The following is a 17020-nucleotide window of genomic DNA, read 5'->3' on the forward strand; positions in this document are numbered from 1 at the left end:
TCAATATTTTAAGAGTCATGGAAATATACTCATGAAGGTAAATTCTTCATTCAGAAAGAAAGGGATAGATGATTTCTGAGAGAATTGAGATGCTAGTCACATATAAACACTAGCTGCAGCATGCTGTAGGAAAGCTTCTTGGAATTGTCTAATTTGGGGGATTAAAAGAAAGCCTCGCATAAGCACTGCTTTCTAGGACCCTGATTTATAGACTGTAACCATTCCCATGGTTGTGCTGCAAACTTCTTCAATGAGTTCTGGAACATTATGCAAAGAGTTTCACCATTTAAGATGTCAGTCCCTCAAAGAACAGAAAGATCAGTGCCATGTTTCACAATCCAAGGACTTACCAGTAAACCATAAAAGAAACTGGAGTAAAACAGTGTCGAGAACTGAGGCTGCAGAAGTCTAAGCACTGTCTTATACATGTTAGCCTTTGTACTGTGATCATTTTCCCCCAAAACAGTATTGATGCAAATCTAAATTTAGAGACCATAAAAAGAGCTGTTTTCTAAGAACAGTAGATAGACACAGGTCTTTTTGTTTGTTTGTTTTAATCTGAAGCAAGTTATAAAGAAAGCAATTTATCCAACTTGATATTGGATCGTGTTTTTATCTGTTGAAGATAAAAACTCAAAATGATCTAATTAACATATAAAGCAATATCTAGTTAAAGCAAGAAGATGCATAAGAAAGATAAATATTAGGTAGTAAATAATAATTCTAAAAAATGAGACATAGACAGTACTGAAGGAGTTCAGCATTACTCCCACTTGGAAAGCACCTGAAGACAACTCCTGAAGACAGGATATAGGCTGGACCTTAAAGGGTGGAAAAGATGGGGGAACTTGATCTTGGGGGAAGAACAAGATGGTAGGAACAACTTAACAGAGGTGGGAACTGTTGGGCAATATTTAGCATGGTATTAAGCAATTATCTAGAAATAGCTGTTGCCCGACTTGCCTCTAACAAGTATCTCTTAATTCCCGACAGCTTTACCATGTGCCAATTCCTGTCAATGCCAGCTCTATAATATATCTAGAACTGACTTCATTTCTTTTATCACTACCTTAGTTTGAGTCCTTAATGCCACTTGCCTGAATGACCTTAATAATCTAACTCATCGCACTGCCACCAATGTTTCCCTCCTTTCAGAAGCACAGAATGCTTTGTAAAATCCATTTTTATAATTAGGATTTAATACTTTTGTGATTCTACATTCAAATAAAAAATAGTTTGTGACTGGGGTGCCTGCGTGGCTCAGTCGGCTGACTGTCCGACTCTTGCCTCGGGTCGCGATCTCATGGTCATGGAAGCCAGCCTCATGTTGGGCTCTGCGCTGACAGTGCAAGCCTGCCTGGGATTCTCTTTCCCTCTTTCTGCCCCCTGCCTCAAAATAAACAAACAAAAAAAAATAGTTTGTGATTTTCTAAGTTAAAAAATATCTTCTCAACATACAGAAAAATCAGAAAATTGAACTTGCTATTAAGAACTCTGTGGGGCACCTGGGTGGCTCAGTTGGTTAAGCACCGACTTCGGCTCAGGTCATGATCTCACGGTTTGTGAGTTCAAGCCCCCGTGTCGGGCTCTGTTCTGACAGCTTGGAACCTGGAGCCTGCTTCGGATTCTGTGTCTCCCTCTCTCTCTGCCCTTCCCCCACTTGTGCTCTGTCTCTCTCTCTCTCTCAAAAATAAAATAAACAGGGGGGCCTGGGTGGCGCAGTCGGTTAAGCGTCCGACTTCAGCCAGGTCACGATCTCACGGTCCACGAGTTCGAGCCCCGCGTCGGGCTCTGGGCTGATGGCTCAGAGCCTGGAGCCTGTTTCCGATTCTGTGTCTCCCTCTCTCTCTGCCCCTCCCCCGTTCATGCTCTGTCTCTCTCTGTCCCAAAAATAAATAAACGTTGAAAAAAAAAAATAAATTAAAAAAAAAAAAATAAAAAATAAAATAAACATTAAGAAAATTTTTTTAAACAACTCTGTGAAGCCCCACATGTATCTTTTATATATAAACATGAATCCTAAATCAGATCACTTAAATCTGTGAGGTAAAAGAAAGCTGAGCCAGCAAAGATGTCAAAAAACACACCACAAACCACATAATCAAGAGTTACTAGTTTTCTATACAGAATATCGGTCTTGGAGTTGTTTTTTTTAATCTCCACATGCGTTTTGCTTACATTTATGTAACACTGATTTTGCTGACACTAAGAAAAATTATGCACATGCCCACTGTATACAAGATACATAAAGTTGAAGACAAAAGAGCTATAAAATTTATGTTATCACACATGAGAGAATCCACATATGAATTAAACGAAAGAATTTTAATTTAAAGTACATAATTCCAAAAATAAACCAACTTGGGCTGGGGTGGGAAGGATAAGTAAATAAGTAAGCAATTCAACTCAGCAAATATTTGTTGCATATTGATTATATGTTTTGGCACTGTGATAAAGCACAAAGGGAGATGTGAAGATGAGTAAATCAGGAAGTTTATGTGCCCAACACATAAACACATAAAGTAACTGAATATTCTGTATTGGATGACGATGTATCAGGATTGTGCAAGTAGAAGAATGGTACAATCATATCTGCAATTTAAAAATAAAACTATTAAGTGGGAGAGAAGATGGCTATTAAAATATTGACTAAAAACAGTTCCAGTGGAAACGGAAAGAAAAACATTTTTAATATGCCCATGATTCCGCAGGTGGTCAAAATAATTCCAAAGTGACTGAAAGAACAGGAAGCTTCCTCAGATGCGTTCTTCTAAGGTTACGTGGCAGTGTAGAGTGTGGATCCCCTTATTACCTAGTTTAGTGTTCACTGTACAAGGTTAGACTTTATCATTTCTACATTAGTCCCTGGACAACAATGAAATCAATTCAATGCTTTTGAAAACTAACAGTAAGAACTACTACAAGGTCAAAACAATGCTGATTATCACAATGAGTCTTGTGCTATGAAAAAAAGGAAGGAAATGAGTTGTTACTTTTTAAAAGTAATATACATATTTTCCAAAGTAGAAATGTATTATATAAACAGAGGAACATATGGCAATAATCAAGGTCACTCATGCAACAGCCAGAGAAAGTGGAAGCATTTCGTAATGATGAGAAAATTATACAATCTTTTCCCTGAAGTCAGCTGCAACTGATAATGCAGTTTTTATGCAGAAATCATTGCTACCTGGTTTCACTGAACTGTCTCATTTATCTGTCCTTTAAAATGTCTCAAAACCATTTCAGTCACCAAATTTTAAAAAAAAGATTCATTCTATCACACAAATGACTAACAAGAAATGATAAATACCACATAAAGAAAGTGTGCCAGAATTTGTAATTTCTTCTTTCTTTGGCCTGTCATCTTCAGGCCAATGTATCCAGCTAAGAATTGAATAAAAAGAATGAAGGAGGGGTGCCTGGGTGGCTCAGCTGGTTAAGCGTCTGACTCTCGATTTTGGCTCAGGTCATGATCTTACAATTCATGTGATCAAGTCCCGCATAGGACTCTGTGCTGATAGGGTAGATGGAGCCTGCTTGGGATTCTCTGTCTCCCTCTCTCTCTGCCCCTCCCCTGCTCGCTCTCTCTCTCTCTCTCTCTCTCTCAAAATAAATAAATAAACATTAAAAAAAAGACTGAGAGGAAATATACCAAACTAGTAACTAACTATGGTTACTTCCAGGTAGTGGGACTTCAGATATTTTCTTCCTTATACTTACTATATTCTCCTAATTTTCTATGAGTATATATGTCACTTATCATCAAGAAAAATAAAAATATTTTTTAAAAACAGTTTTTTCTAAAGCAGAGACAATGGTAAATGAAAAAAATTCTGGTTCTGCATGACTAAGGTGCCAAATGTTTAACCTTAAGAATTCAAGAAAAAGACTCTGTTCTTGCCGTCTCTGTAGTGAGAAAAATCCCTGATATTTCATTATCAGGAATGCCTAAATACAACCAATTTGCCTGGCTCTACACAAATAAATGGATTTTCCTTTGATTAGAAAAATCCTCAAAATACAAATTTCACAAGTGTTAGAAATATTTGTTACTTAGGAATTTCAAATAACATGATTTTAAAGTTTATATGTTTATAACTAGTATATGAATTGGGAAAAAAACCTAAGATTTACTCAATGAAAATTTGAGCATCTTATGTATCTTGGTTAAGGTAACCTTTGCCTGAAGTTAGAAAACAGGCCAGGTTTTTTGGCTTCTAAATCTAGAGGACATTAGAATTGATCTCAGTTAGTATTCTCCATACTTTTTAGTGCCAAGTCTTTTTTTCCAAATAAATTCTTAAATAAAACATCAATAGGGTTAAAGATCAAGGCTCCCTGGGGATTTATTCATTGCTATTTGGTCTCAAGTACTTCAATTTCTGCAGAATTGCTGAAGCAGCTTCATAAATCCTGGTACACTTTGAAAACCATTGATCATGTCCGGTGTTCCTCCCTGTCCCCACATTCCCTTACAGTTAGGAAACCTGAGATCCAGAGAAGTTAGAGGACTCCTTAATTACTGCCTGAGCAAAAGTAAAACCAAGAACTTTTAATCTGCAATTAAACTCAACCTTTTCCATTATTACTTTTTCTTTACCAGTTCTACTCAATATATAGTCAGTTTTTACCCAACATATATATTCTCAGTCTTGTGTTAATTAATCTCTAGGTAACCAAAGTTTCTGTGGTACATATGTATGTATTCATTGGTGTCTGTGTATTTCTATAATACCTCGAAGATTCCAAAGTGCTTCATGACTCTCTTTAACTGTATAGTTCCCTGTGTTGGGAAGGTATCTGCCTTACTGTTCATTTAGCAAACCTCTTATAATTCATTTTTTAAAGTACTTTATTGATACATAATGCACATACCGTAACATTCACCCATTACAAATGTACATTCAATTTTTAGTAAACTTACCGAATTGTGCAACCACATGTAGTTTTAGAAAATTTTTATCACTTCAATCAGATTCGATATGTCCATTTATAAGTAATACCTGTTCTAAACCCCAGCCAACCAATAACTACTTTCTATCTTAGAGATTTGCTTTTTCTGGACATTTCATATAAACAAAATCCTACAATATATGGTCTTCCGTGTCAAACTTCTTTCACTTAACATACATGTAATTAGTATCTATGCCAGGACTACTAATTCTTCACAAGACAAAAGGAAAGACTTCAGAGTCTGAAGTAAATTAAACCTAATCACACTCTGCTACATGATCAATTCACTACAAATAAAATCCAAATGGCTGACGTTGGATTAGAGAGCCTAGTGATCCAACCCTATCTACCTATCTGACCTCAGACCACTTTTCTCCTGCCTGCTACTCTCCAATAAGCCCTTCTTTGGTTCCTTCAATGAGCCAAGGTCATTTCCACTTTAGAGTCTTTGCACAAACCATTCCCTTTGACTGGAATATGTTCACTCTTTCTTGATTCATATCTAATCTTAAGTAACACCACTTTAGAGGGGCCTCCTTTGACCACCCAATTACAACAGAGACCCAGCCAAATCTCTAACATATATCAGTCTACTTGAATTTCTTATACTTCCCACTACCTGACGTTTATTTTCTTGTTGTTATTGCCTCTCCTTCCTACTAGAATGTAAGCTCTTTGAAAGCAGAGACCTTGTTAGACAGATTTATCAGCGTATCCAAGGCAAGCAAATAATAAATAAGCAAACGATATTTGTTGAATAAATGGATCACTAAACCTCTTAATGATGCCTAACTTGGTAGCCTTTACTACACATTCCCTTTAACAAGAAACATTTTCATAGGAATATGGGGTTTGCAATAAAAAAAACTATTTTATGGCATGCCTATAATAGAATGTGTATTAACTGGTTTTGTGTGTTTTGAAGTGTTAGTCTACACACCTACTTACCTTCATTAATACTGATAATCAAGGGGCACCTGGGTGGCTCAGTCGGTTGGGTGTCCGACTTTGGCCCAGGTCATGATCTCGCGGTTCATGGGTTTGGGCCCCACGTTGGACTCTGTGCTGACAGTTCAGAGCCTGGAGCCTGCTTTGAATTTTGTGTCTCCCCCTCTCTCTGCCCCTTCCCTACTCATGCTCTGTCTCTCAAAAATAAATAAACATTGAAAAAAAATACTGATAATCAAGAGTCTAGTTAATAAACTACAAAGTTGATGAAAAATACTCAATAGTTGATTCTGAGCTCTCTATGCTGCTTTAGAAAACAATGATGAGATAGGTTCAAAAGGGGCTAACAAACTGATAGGCTTAAAAAAATCTGTGCCCATTATTTCCAGGTTAGGAATTCCATACTGCTACTCTTTAACCTAAGGTAAAAATGTTGTAAAACATATACTATTCAGGTCTGTCACATTACCCAAAACAGTACTTCTGTTCAATAACTTGATGGCTGTTTTTGAACTCATGGGAAAGCTTTCACAGAGATGACAGAATCTCTTTCGAAAGTGGTGCCCACTTCCCTTTTAAAAAATTGAGAAAGATAGCATGGCAAGGTAACCTGTTAACATTCTACATTTAGCAAACATATTTCTGAGAACTGAAATCTACTCTTTCAATTAGGCCATGCTAAAAAAAAAAAAAAAAAAAAAGCACAAGTTCATTAACTTTCTAAGAAAGTTTTTATCTGTCTAGTTTGGTGATTCTCAAAATGTACTAGCAACTTCAGCATCACCTGAGAATTTGCTAGAAATGCAAATTCTTAGACCCCCACCCCCACCCCAGATCTACTATATCTGAAAATTTCAGGAGAAGGCCAGCAATCTCTTTTATAAGCCCTCTAAGTAATTCTCATGAATACTAAAGTCTGAGAACCACTCGTGTAAGTTATTGTTTTTCCCATAAATGCTAACCCTAAATACTTAGAAGAAAAAGAGCAGCTACTATAAGGAAGGGGACTTTGAAAACCTTAGGTATTATGCAGGGTATCTATACATTTGTTTTAAAATGTAAAAGTGCCATGAATATAATGACTGTATTTTTAATGCCTTTTATCTTAGAACACTTAGAAACAGTATCAATAATTACCTCTTTCTCCTAGAATATAAATAACTTGGGTGGTACAAAAAGTATACTTTCATAGAAATTTCATCAAATACCTAAGGCAGAACCTAAAAAGGCACTTCCTGTTTTTCACACAAGTAGTAAGTCATTTTCATACCCAGATTAGAGAATAGAACCAAGATGGGGAAACAATGCTTTGTAGCTGCCCAGAAAAATACTATATAAAACTGAGAGAAAGCTGAATTGTTAAAAATAATCTATGTAATATGGATATGATCTTAAGGGCTTCTATGGAGACTGTCAATTCTCACAGTAAATTTCCTCTCAAATACCTTCATCTATTTCAAACATGAGAACAATAACACTATACCTGTCTATCAACCTAGAGGATCAGGAGGAGGACAGGGTCGCCCTAATTTAGTTCCTGCCAGTCTAAATAACAGATATGCATGTGATGAAGACAAAAATCTTTTGAAAAGTTTTATGTTTAGAAAGAAGCAAAAAACTTTAAATGATAAGTCATGATAATTTAGACCAAAATATGATGGAAAGGGGCTAGGTAACTTTCCTCACCAGAAATCAAAATAAAACCAATATGAAAAAAATATATATACTCCATTAGCTTAAGGTTTATTACACATCTTTGTGTATCACATGATTAATTTATTCTTCTCCTTTTTTCCTTTCTCCTGGCAACCATCAGTTCTTAAAAAGTACATGGTCTACAGGAAAGAATACTGGACTATGAATCAGGAAATTCCATTCACTTACTCCAGCACAGGAATGTTCAAGAGGGTTTTTAAAAGTGTAAAAAAGAGGGGCGCCTGGCTGGTTCAGTCAGTTAATCATTGGACTCTTGATCTCAGCTCAGGTCATGATCTCATGGTTCACGAGATAGAGCCTGGCCTCCTTGAGATTCTCTCTCCCTCTCTCTTGCCCCCTCCCCTACGTGAGCACAGGTGCACAAACACTCTCTTTCAAAATAAATAAACTTTTAAAAAAAAGTGCAAAAAGGCCTTGAATTGGCAAGGTTTTTTAAGTATGCATTTTATTAGAAGACAAAAGAGAGCAAAATTCTTTGCCAATTTAAATGTAATAACTAAGTGCAAGTAATGAATACTAAAAGGTGAAATCATTTATATCTTTTCTCTGATTCTTCAGAACCAAAGGCAATATTTCTGAGATGACTGGCTAGCATGTCAATTAAATTTGAGATATTCTTCCTAGGTAACGCAGAAAATAAAGACACCTCTAAAGCAACAGACACAAAAAGGTGTCCAATGTAAATGTATCTTCTTGTTGTAAATATCTATTTTAAATTATGCTTTCCAGGAAGACACACTGGGGATATCTCATTTCATAGATTCTAAGATGTACATTTTTTTTCTATTAAAATATATCTGAAATAGGAATAAGTCCTAACAAGGAATTAAGTCTTAAAACCACTGCTGGCCATGAGCAGTCACAGTTGCCATAGATCATATACGTGTGAACATCAGAACACAAGATACCAAACTTCAGCAGCTTGGAAGAAAACCCCAGAAACAGTTATGGAGCACTCTTTTAACTCCTCAAAACTAAGACTGTTGGGTTAAAAATAACCAATACACTGAGATAATTACATAGGTGGCTTAAAAGCCTATCATGATTGGCTTTTGGCTCTTTTACAGATTCCTTTAAGAAATGCTGTATCACGATGCTCGTGATGGGACAGAAAATAATAACCATATGGAAAAACATGCATCAGCGATGCAGAGTAAGTTATTTGGAAGAGTGTGAAAAGGCTTTAGGAATACAGAACCAATTTAATTAGATTAAATTTCCCTCGTTTTGTATGCGAAAGTTGGATATAAGATTAAAGTCTTTCTGTAGCTAATTTCAGTGGTCTATTCAATGAGGGGGAAAAAGATCTAAGTTCTAGGGAAATAGTATAAAATATTTAATATTTAAAAATTTAGTACACATTAATGTATTACATAAAATAACACCTTAAAATCCATGAAATATAACAAAATCTACCTGCAATTTGTAGTTTTCTAAAACACTTTTGCTAACTACCATTAAGAAAAAAATCTTCATAGCATTACCTGTAAACCACAGCAGCCTACAGCATTCATTATGGAAGCATTGTGAATAACTCGGTAAGAGATTCCCAGTTTTGTTGCTCTCAGAATAAGATCGCTGTGTGTGGTAGCCCTGTAGTGGGAAAAGATCAGGTTGGATTAAAGTAACACTGACTTTTTAAGAGAGTAAAGGTATAATATTTCATGAGTTCAAGCCAATCAAAGGGTTATGGGGGCTCTTTTTCCTCAATTTGGGGGCTTTCTGACAAGAAAAGTGTTAAGTCTATACATGCCCTTCACGGTGCTAAACTGCACTTGTTACCCTTTAGAGCAGCCTTGGTAGCTACAGAGAAAAAGGGAAGTTGTACTTACTCTTTTGTCCCTTTAATACCTGCAAACACATCTGTGGAATGGAAGTTCAGCAAGTGAACTCCTGAGCAGCAATTCTCAAACTTTTTGGTCTTAGGACCCCTTTAAACTCTTAAAATGACTGCTCTGAGTTCTAAATGATGACACAACTAGACCTACTCTATACTTTCTGCTCTATTTTGAAGGTTTCTTTTTTTGTATTTTGAAATACTACAGAACAGATGATAAAGAACATTTTTATAGGCTATCAAGTTCTGCCTTTATATTAGGGTTCTATCTGACATAATCGTAGTTGCATTTTACATCTGTCTAGCAGTGATTTTATTTATAACTGTTTTCAGTCTGGTTACTGTATATAATTGTATGTGTGCATGTGTATGTGAGTGCACATTCTGCCTGTTGCCTTTCCTTTGTTGAGATAAATCTAATGATTATGATAAGATAAGACTTTGGTGGAGAGAGAATATATGTAAATGCAAGTATGGATACTATGAAATGTAACCCCACATCAATTTAGAACTGCATTATTAAAAGCCTTTTTCCCCTGGATGAAAACTCCAGGTCCTGCTGGGGAAAGCAACATTAGCATGTTTGAGAAACTACATACAAACCAGCAGAACCTGTCAACTGGTCAATGCATACCAAGTAGGAAGATCAAGGGCTTTCACCCCATGAGGCAGTCAGAAACAGATTAACAAATGCCCACCAGGGAAGCCTGTTTTTAATCACACATAAAATAAAAACTAGTATGAAAAACAATCATTAATTTGATTTAGAGCAAGCTTTTAAAAAATAACATAAATGACAGTTATAAAGAATGTTTTTAATATCATCTTCAACAGAATTTCACTACTTAACACTAAGATTAAAGAATATTGAATTAGTTACTTGGTGAGTTATTTGAATAGATGAGCAGAAAGAAAACCTGGTTTAAAATTATACCTCTCTTTACCACAACTTCATTTAAAATGACCAGATGTGGTTGGTATACTATGAAGATTTAATGACCTGACAAAGTGATCTGATTTTGTGAAACTGCCATGAATGTGATTAAATGAGTCCCTCAGATTTCTGCTATGAAAAAATTGGTATTTTATCATCATGATTACCCAAATTATACTGCTTCATGCAAAAGAAAAAACTGGCTTGAAACACAAGTTTAAACCATCATATTGGGCATTGCTTCTAGATCACGAATCATGAAAATGCTTCATTTTGGTGACTGGAAAAGTGTGTGTGTGTGTGTGTGTGTGCGTGTGTGTGTGTGTAAAGACAAATTTATTACTACTTCTGGGCACATGGTTCTATCCAAAATCACGTGTGTATACGTATGTATATATGATTTTGGATAGAGCCACGTGCCCAGAAATAGTAATAAATTTATCTTAATAATATTCTTATTACTTGGAATTGCTCTGAAAGCAATTTCAAAAGAGATTCAAGAATGTTCTGATCGATGGAAGCAATAAAATAAAGAACATAAAGATGACCAATTTAAATGTGTAAGACTTGGTATGTTTATTTTATAATAACGTTAGTTTGCAGATACAGTACTGCCACATTTGACAGTGCTATGGTTTGTGATCTGAAAGTTCATTAACATTTGTAATGATATGCTGAAATTGATGTTCTCATAAACTACTGGAAGCATTATAAATTGGTACAGTCCTTTGAAAAGTAATTTGACAATACATGCTTGAAAATATCCATGTTCAAAACTTTTGATTTTTTTTTCTTTGGTATTATAAACTTTTTGGAGAAAAAAAATCCAAAATGTAGGGATGAGAGAATGGAAGGAGGGGAAAAGGGTCATATACATTAATCCATACATGGCAGCTTTACTTATATTGGAGAAATAAATGGACTAATGATAATAACGTTGACATTTATTGAATAGCTACTAGATGCCAAGCACATCCATTGCATGGAATGGAAAAAAATCAAATGACCTACATTAAAGCAAACAGAAGACAAGTGAATAAAGATATGTTTTTATGTATGTGTATGCCATGAAGGAAAAGGCACACAACATAAGGATAAAAAAAATTATGTGTTCATTGCTTATAAAATATACACGGCTACAGAGCATACTAAAATAAAGAATGGAATAACAAAATGGAATCACCATTAAAATTTGTTTAATCGTGACCTTGGTCAACTAAATTCTTTATGGGGATAGAAAGCTTAAGACTGTCATTGCTCACATGACTGGGTCAGATCTATTGACATACAATTTTTTTTAGAGTCATTTACATTCTTTATGTGATTAACTTCCACATTCCTATCAGTAACCTGGATAAAAGGGAAAAAGATGAGAACTATATCAACTGACTTAACTGACTTTCAATTACCTTCTTTCAAAATTTAAGAGTGGATGATGGTGATGGCTGCACAACAGTGTGAATGTACTCAATGTCATTGAACTGCATACTTAAAAATGCTTAAAATGGTTAATATTATGTTATATAAACCTTATCACAATTTAAAAAATATTAGAATGAAGAATTTGAGATTAAGTACTTTTCAAAGTTTACATTCAGATAAGGGGAAAGGGATTTAAAAATAAAAAATTTTTGTGGTTGTACATAAGGAAGAATTTTGGTGCTTTGCTGCATTCCGTATTTTCTTCCAGGTTTACGCATTTAATGCACACAAATCCTAATTCTTCAAGGCCCAATGAAAATGTACACATTCCCCACCATTCTGTCTGCAAGTACCATATCTCAATAGTAATCCAGTGGGTAAATTAAAAATAACCAAGGTACAGTAATTATTACACAAATCTGAATGTAAGATTATGCATGATTATTGGTCAATGACATAGAGCAAATTAATTGCCCAGGAGTTTAAAAAAAAAAAAAAAAAAAAGCCGCCCTCATTCCTGAATAAAATAATGGAGGACTCATGGAAGAGGTGGCATCTGAGCTGGGTCTTAAAGAATCTACTATTTTACTGAACAGAAACTGGGGATGACTACAGTTGACACTGCTGTACAGCGTATCTGAAAGTTGTTAAGAGAGTAGATCTTAAGGTCTCTCATCACAAGGAAAAAACTTTTTTTTCTTTCTCTTTTTTGTATGATAGATGTTAACTAAACTTACTGAGGTAATCCATTCAAAATATGAGTCAAGTCATTTCACTGTTTACCTTAGACTTACACAGTGCTGTTATGCCAATTAAATGTCAATAAATTGGTAATAAAAGAAACAAACTGGCAAGAAAAGTCTATTTTAAGGAAAAAGTACGAGCAGCAAAAACATGGTAGATAAATACTGCAAAAACACTTACGAAATGGCAAAACTGTACAATCTGACTCTAGCACAATAAAAACAAAGAGTAACCAAAGAAGAAAGTACATAGACTATTAAAAGACTTAGGCCATGAAGTCAACTTCAGTGTCTACTCAAGGTTTTTGAGCAGGGTAGTAATAGCATCAAAGCACTTTAGGCCTCAATTTTTCATGTAGGTGGAATTCTCCCTTCTACCCCCTGAGTCCCACAGACCTCCTCCACAATTTCCACCTACTGAATTCTACACAGACCCAGCTCAAGCACCAACTCCTCCATAAAACCACCACAGAAAAACTCCAAACTCTCTGCCTTTTAATTTACACTTTTTTATCCTCATCCTCGACCTAATCTTTCAGCAGTGTATCAGAGTTCACCACTCTTTCCTCTCTAAAGTATCTCTTTTCTTGGCTTCTGTGACAACACACTCTTGGTTTTCTTCCTCCTCTGGCTCTTGACAGACCACGAAATACAAGTTTCCTAAGGCTTGATCCTAGGTCTTCTTTTCCCCTTGTTCTTTTCTTTTTTTTTTTTATTTTTAAAAAAATTTTTTTTCAACGTTTTTTATTTATTTTTGGGACAGAGAGAGACAGAGCATGAACGGGGGAGGGGCAGAGAGAGAGGGAGACACAGAAGCGGAAACAGGCTCCAGGCTCCGAGCCATCAGCCCAGAGCCTGACGCGGGGCTCGAACTCACGGACCGCGAGATCGTGACCTGGCTGAAGTCGGACGCTTAACCGACTGCGCCACCCAGGCGCCCCTCCCCTTGTTCTTTTCTAAAGTGATTTCAGGGGCGCCTGGGTGGCTCAGTCGGTTGAGCGTCCGACTTCAGCTCAGGTCATGATCTCACGGTCCGTGAGTTGGAGCTCCGCGTTAGGCTCTGTGCTGACGGCTCAGAGCCTGGAGCCTGCTTCTGCTTCTGTGTCTCCCTCTCTCTCTGCCCCTCCCCCACTCATGCTCTGTCTCTGTCTCTGTCAAAAATAAATAAACATTAAAAAAATTAAAAAGTAAATAAAGTGATTTCATCCGTTTCTCTAGCTTTAAACACCGTATCTCTCCTTCTCTCCCACCCCATATATACTCATGAATTCAAAAGCCACATATCCAAGAAAACCCCTTGAGCTCAAGTAGCAGATATCAAATTGCTTACATGACATCTCAAATTTAAAACATTTCCAGAACCAATTCTTGTTTTCCCCTACAAGTTTTCATCATTTCAAGAACTGGCACTACCAACTACTCAGTCACTAAAGCCAGAATTCTGGAAAACTTGCTTCTTTCCTTTTCCTCACCTACATACATAATACTGGCATTCCTCCTTCTAAATTCTTCCCAGTTTGCCTTTTTCTCTCTTCCACCAGAGCCACCTTGTCTCCCTAAATCCCTTCATGCAAGCATTTAGAATGATCATTTAAGAATGTCAATCAGACTGTGATTCTTTCCTGCTTAAAAACCACCAAAGATGTGCCAGAGTACTTCAAACAAAACCCTACCCCCACCAAAGCCTTACAAGATCTGGGTCTCACTGACTTCTTTAACTCCCTCTCATTCCCTCTCCCTGCTACTCCAGTCACTTTGGCCTTCTAGGTCTTTGAATACATTCTTGCTGTTCCATCTGCTTACAATGTTCTTCCCTTCTGCTATTCCTTTCATCTTTCAGACACCTGTTTAAATATTACCTCAACAAAAAGGATTTTCCATATACCCTGCACAAATTAGCCTATTCCTGTGAGTCCTTTTTTTCCTTGACAGGCCTATCAAAATTTTAATTTGTTATTTTTTCTTTCATTGATGTCAGCCTCCCTTACTAAACTGTGAAGCCCGTGTTTTATCATCTAACATATATCCAGCATGTAGGAGTGCCTGTCATGATATAAGTGTTCCAAAGATATTTATTGAATGGAGAAATGTCAGTCTAATATATGCCTCATCTTCCTTTGTGACCCAGGCAAAATATTAAACAACTCTTTCCATTAATATTTCATTGATATCTACTATATTGTGAGGGAAACTAGGGAGATAAAATTGTGAAGGACAGCCTACAAATATAAAAGATAGAGGTATATATTTATTAAAAAAAATGCATTGTGAGGCAATGTATGAAAACTCATATGAATAATACTTCAGCAGTTAGAAACAGAACTTCTCATCTGGGTAATAAAAGACTGCATCACTGAGAATATGGTGTCTGAGTTAGGCTTCAAAAGATGGCTGGACTCTGACAATCAGAAATATACCAAAAGGTATTATAGATGCAGGGAAGAGTTTGAACAGATGTATAGAATGAGAAATCAAGATGATGGTGGAAGAACAAACTGGTTGGCATGAGTGTGGGCAAACCAGTACAAGAGAACCAGATACAGTTAGAAGGGCAGGCTGGACAGTACCTTTCATGTCTGGCCAACAAAGCTACTAATTCCCACTTGAGCTCAAGTAAGATTTTCAAACTGTGGTTTCACAAATATAAATTTGACTACAACATAGGTAATGAAATAAGAATCTGTACCTGGACCAGACAAAAGGCTACTATATTAAACTAGGGAATAAAAAAGATATAAAAAATTTTGGTTAAAAAAAAGAAAGGTCAAAAGCAGTGCTTCTCATACTAACTAGTAAAAGGTCAATACTTTAAGTTCTAAATGGTCATGGAACAATAGTTTTGTAAAATGCAATCAAAATTAATGATTAGGAAAATAAAATATAAAATACAAAATATAAGCTCCAAATTATGAGATTCAGCAGAGATAAAATTACTTCTAAAAACTGCTATAGAATTTCTAAATGCTTACTCTCAATTTCTGTAGTTCTCATCATGGACTAGTAAATTTGTGGGCTGGGACCAGTCTATAAACCTCACATTGAGCAGCACTGGTTTATTGGGCTCTGTCAGTGACCAGATGCCATGGAAGTCAAAAGTAACTCTGAGATTGCTCTTTTAGGTGACTGTAAGAATTGTTATACCATCAAGTAAGAAAGTTTGGTGAGTTCAGAAGGTGTCACTATAAAAAAAATATGGAATTTTGGCAGGAATCCAGTACAATAATGAGAAAATCCTACAAGAGTTTCAAGACATTTTATACATAGAATTTTTCATCACCTTTATTTTATTTTACTATTTTCTGGCTAAAAGAAATAAATAAAAGAAAAATAGGTACTGCTAATTTGGAGGAAGACTTACAGAAAACAATGTCATAGGCTAAAACAAACTGTTATTTTTAAATGTGTGATTATACAATGTCATTTGCAACCAAGCATAATAAGGAAACATAATCTCTGGCATACCATACTGATGTAAATTACTTTTTTTTTTTTTGACAGACACATGCACATGTAACTCCATTCTTTTTGAAAAACATCCTTGGTGGTGAGTTCATAGTGCTTTAATTGTCCTTATGTTCCTTAAATCTGTGACATAAATCTTGGGTCACCAGCTGGAGACAAAGAACTCCTCTGTTTTGCTTGACATTAGAGATTGATGATGCTTGACTAGACAAGTAGAAACCCATCTTTTTAGTAATGGGGAAAGAACAGAGCTCCCAAGGGATATAAGAAATTGAAATCTGAGGCTTGACAGATTTTTAAATTCAAGGCAAGTAAAGTGACAATGTTGATAAATATGAAGTGATTAAAAAAGAAAAAAAAAAGCCTAGGATAAAGGAATCAGAAGATGCTTGCAATTTACCTGAAAAATAAATGGTAGGTATAACTCTTGATAATGTAATAAACTTATTAATAATGATATACTAGTTAGGTCATTTGATGTCCTAAGTTATCTTCTAAAAGAATAGCAAAAGCAATGATACAAACTTTAGAACAGACCCTTAATAACCAATGTAAGAGTTACATATGATGACATCCTTATCAAGCAGATTTTCTTCACTAATCTCAAAGATAATGAAACTTTATGAGATTTTAGAACCTAGGTAAACACAGTCCTTTATTAGGACCTGGCAAGTAAAAGTTTTAAATGGAATAATTCTTACCGAGTTAAAAACAAGCAAATAAATTAAAATATCTGCTTTGACTTACCCAAATGGATCACCAACCACAAGGAATGCAACATCACAGATATCAGCATCCTTTAAAATATTATCTGCTTCTTGTTCCACTTCTTCTCTATCAGCAAGAATCAATTTTCTTCCGTAGAACTCTTCCTACAGATTTAAGTCCAATATCAAAATGAGACAGCAGGTGACCATTTACACACACACACACACACACACACACACACACACACTAATTTCTGTCTGGGGCTGGTGCAAATTTTGGCAACCATCCAGACAT

General features: G+C 35.8%; 1 protein-coding gene across 6 annotated transcripts in view; it reads right to left on the reverse strand.

The window, feature by feature from the left end:
• The window catches only part of DPH5 (diphthamide biosynthesis 5), a 55461-nt gene that overhangs the window by 29703 nt on the left and 8738 nt on the right, over window positions 1-17020 (reverse strand). For all 6 annotated transcript variants that reach the window (XR_003971381.2, XR_004343982.1, XM_030328305.1 and 3 more), the window contains exons 3-4: window positions 16766-16890; window positions 9105-9213 (exon numbers count right to left, since the gene is read on the reverse strand). Coding sequence is in view for 4 of the 6 variants with exons in the window: in XM_030328305.1 (XP_030184165.1) it covers window positions 9105-9213; window positions 16766-16890 (234 nt within the window). In the remaining 2 variants the exon portion in view is untranslated. The remainder of the gene's footprint in view (window positions 1-9104; window positions 9214-16765; window positions 16891-17020) is intronic.

Source organism: Lynx canadensis, chromosome C1 (genome assembly GCF_007474595.2).
Source record: "Lynx canadensis isolate LIC74 chromosome C1, mLynCan4.pri.v2, whole genome shotgun sequence".
Classification (NCBI taxonomy): Eukaryota; Metazoa; Chordata; class Mammalia; order Carnivora; family Felidae; genus Lynx; species Lynx canadensis.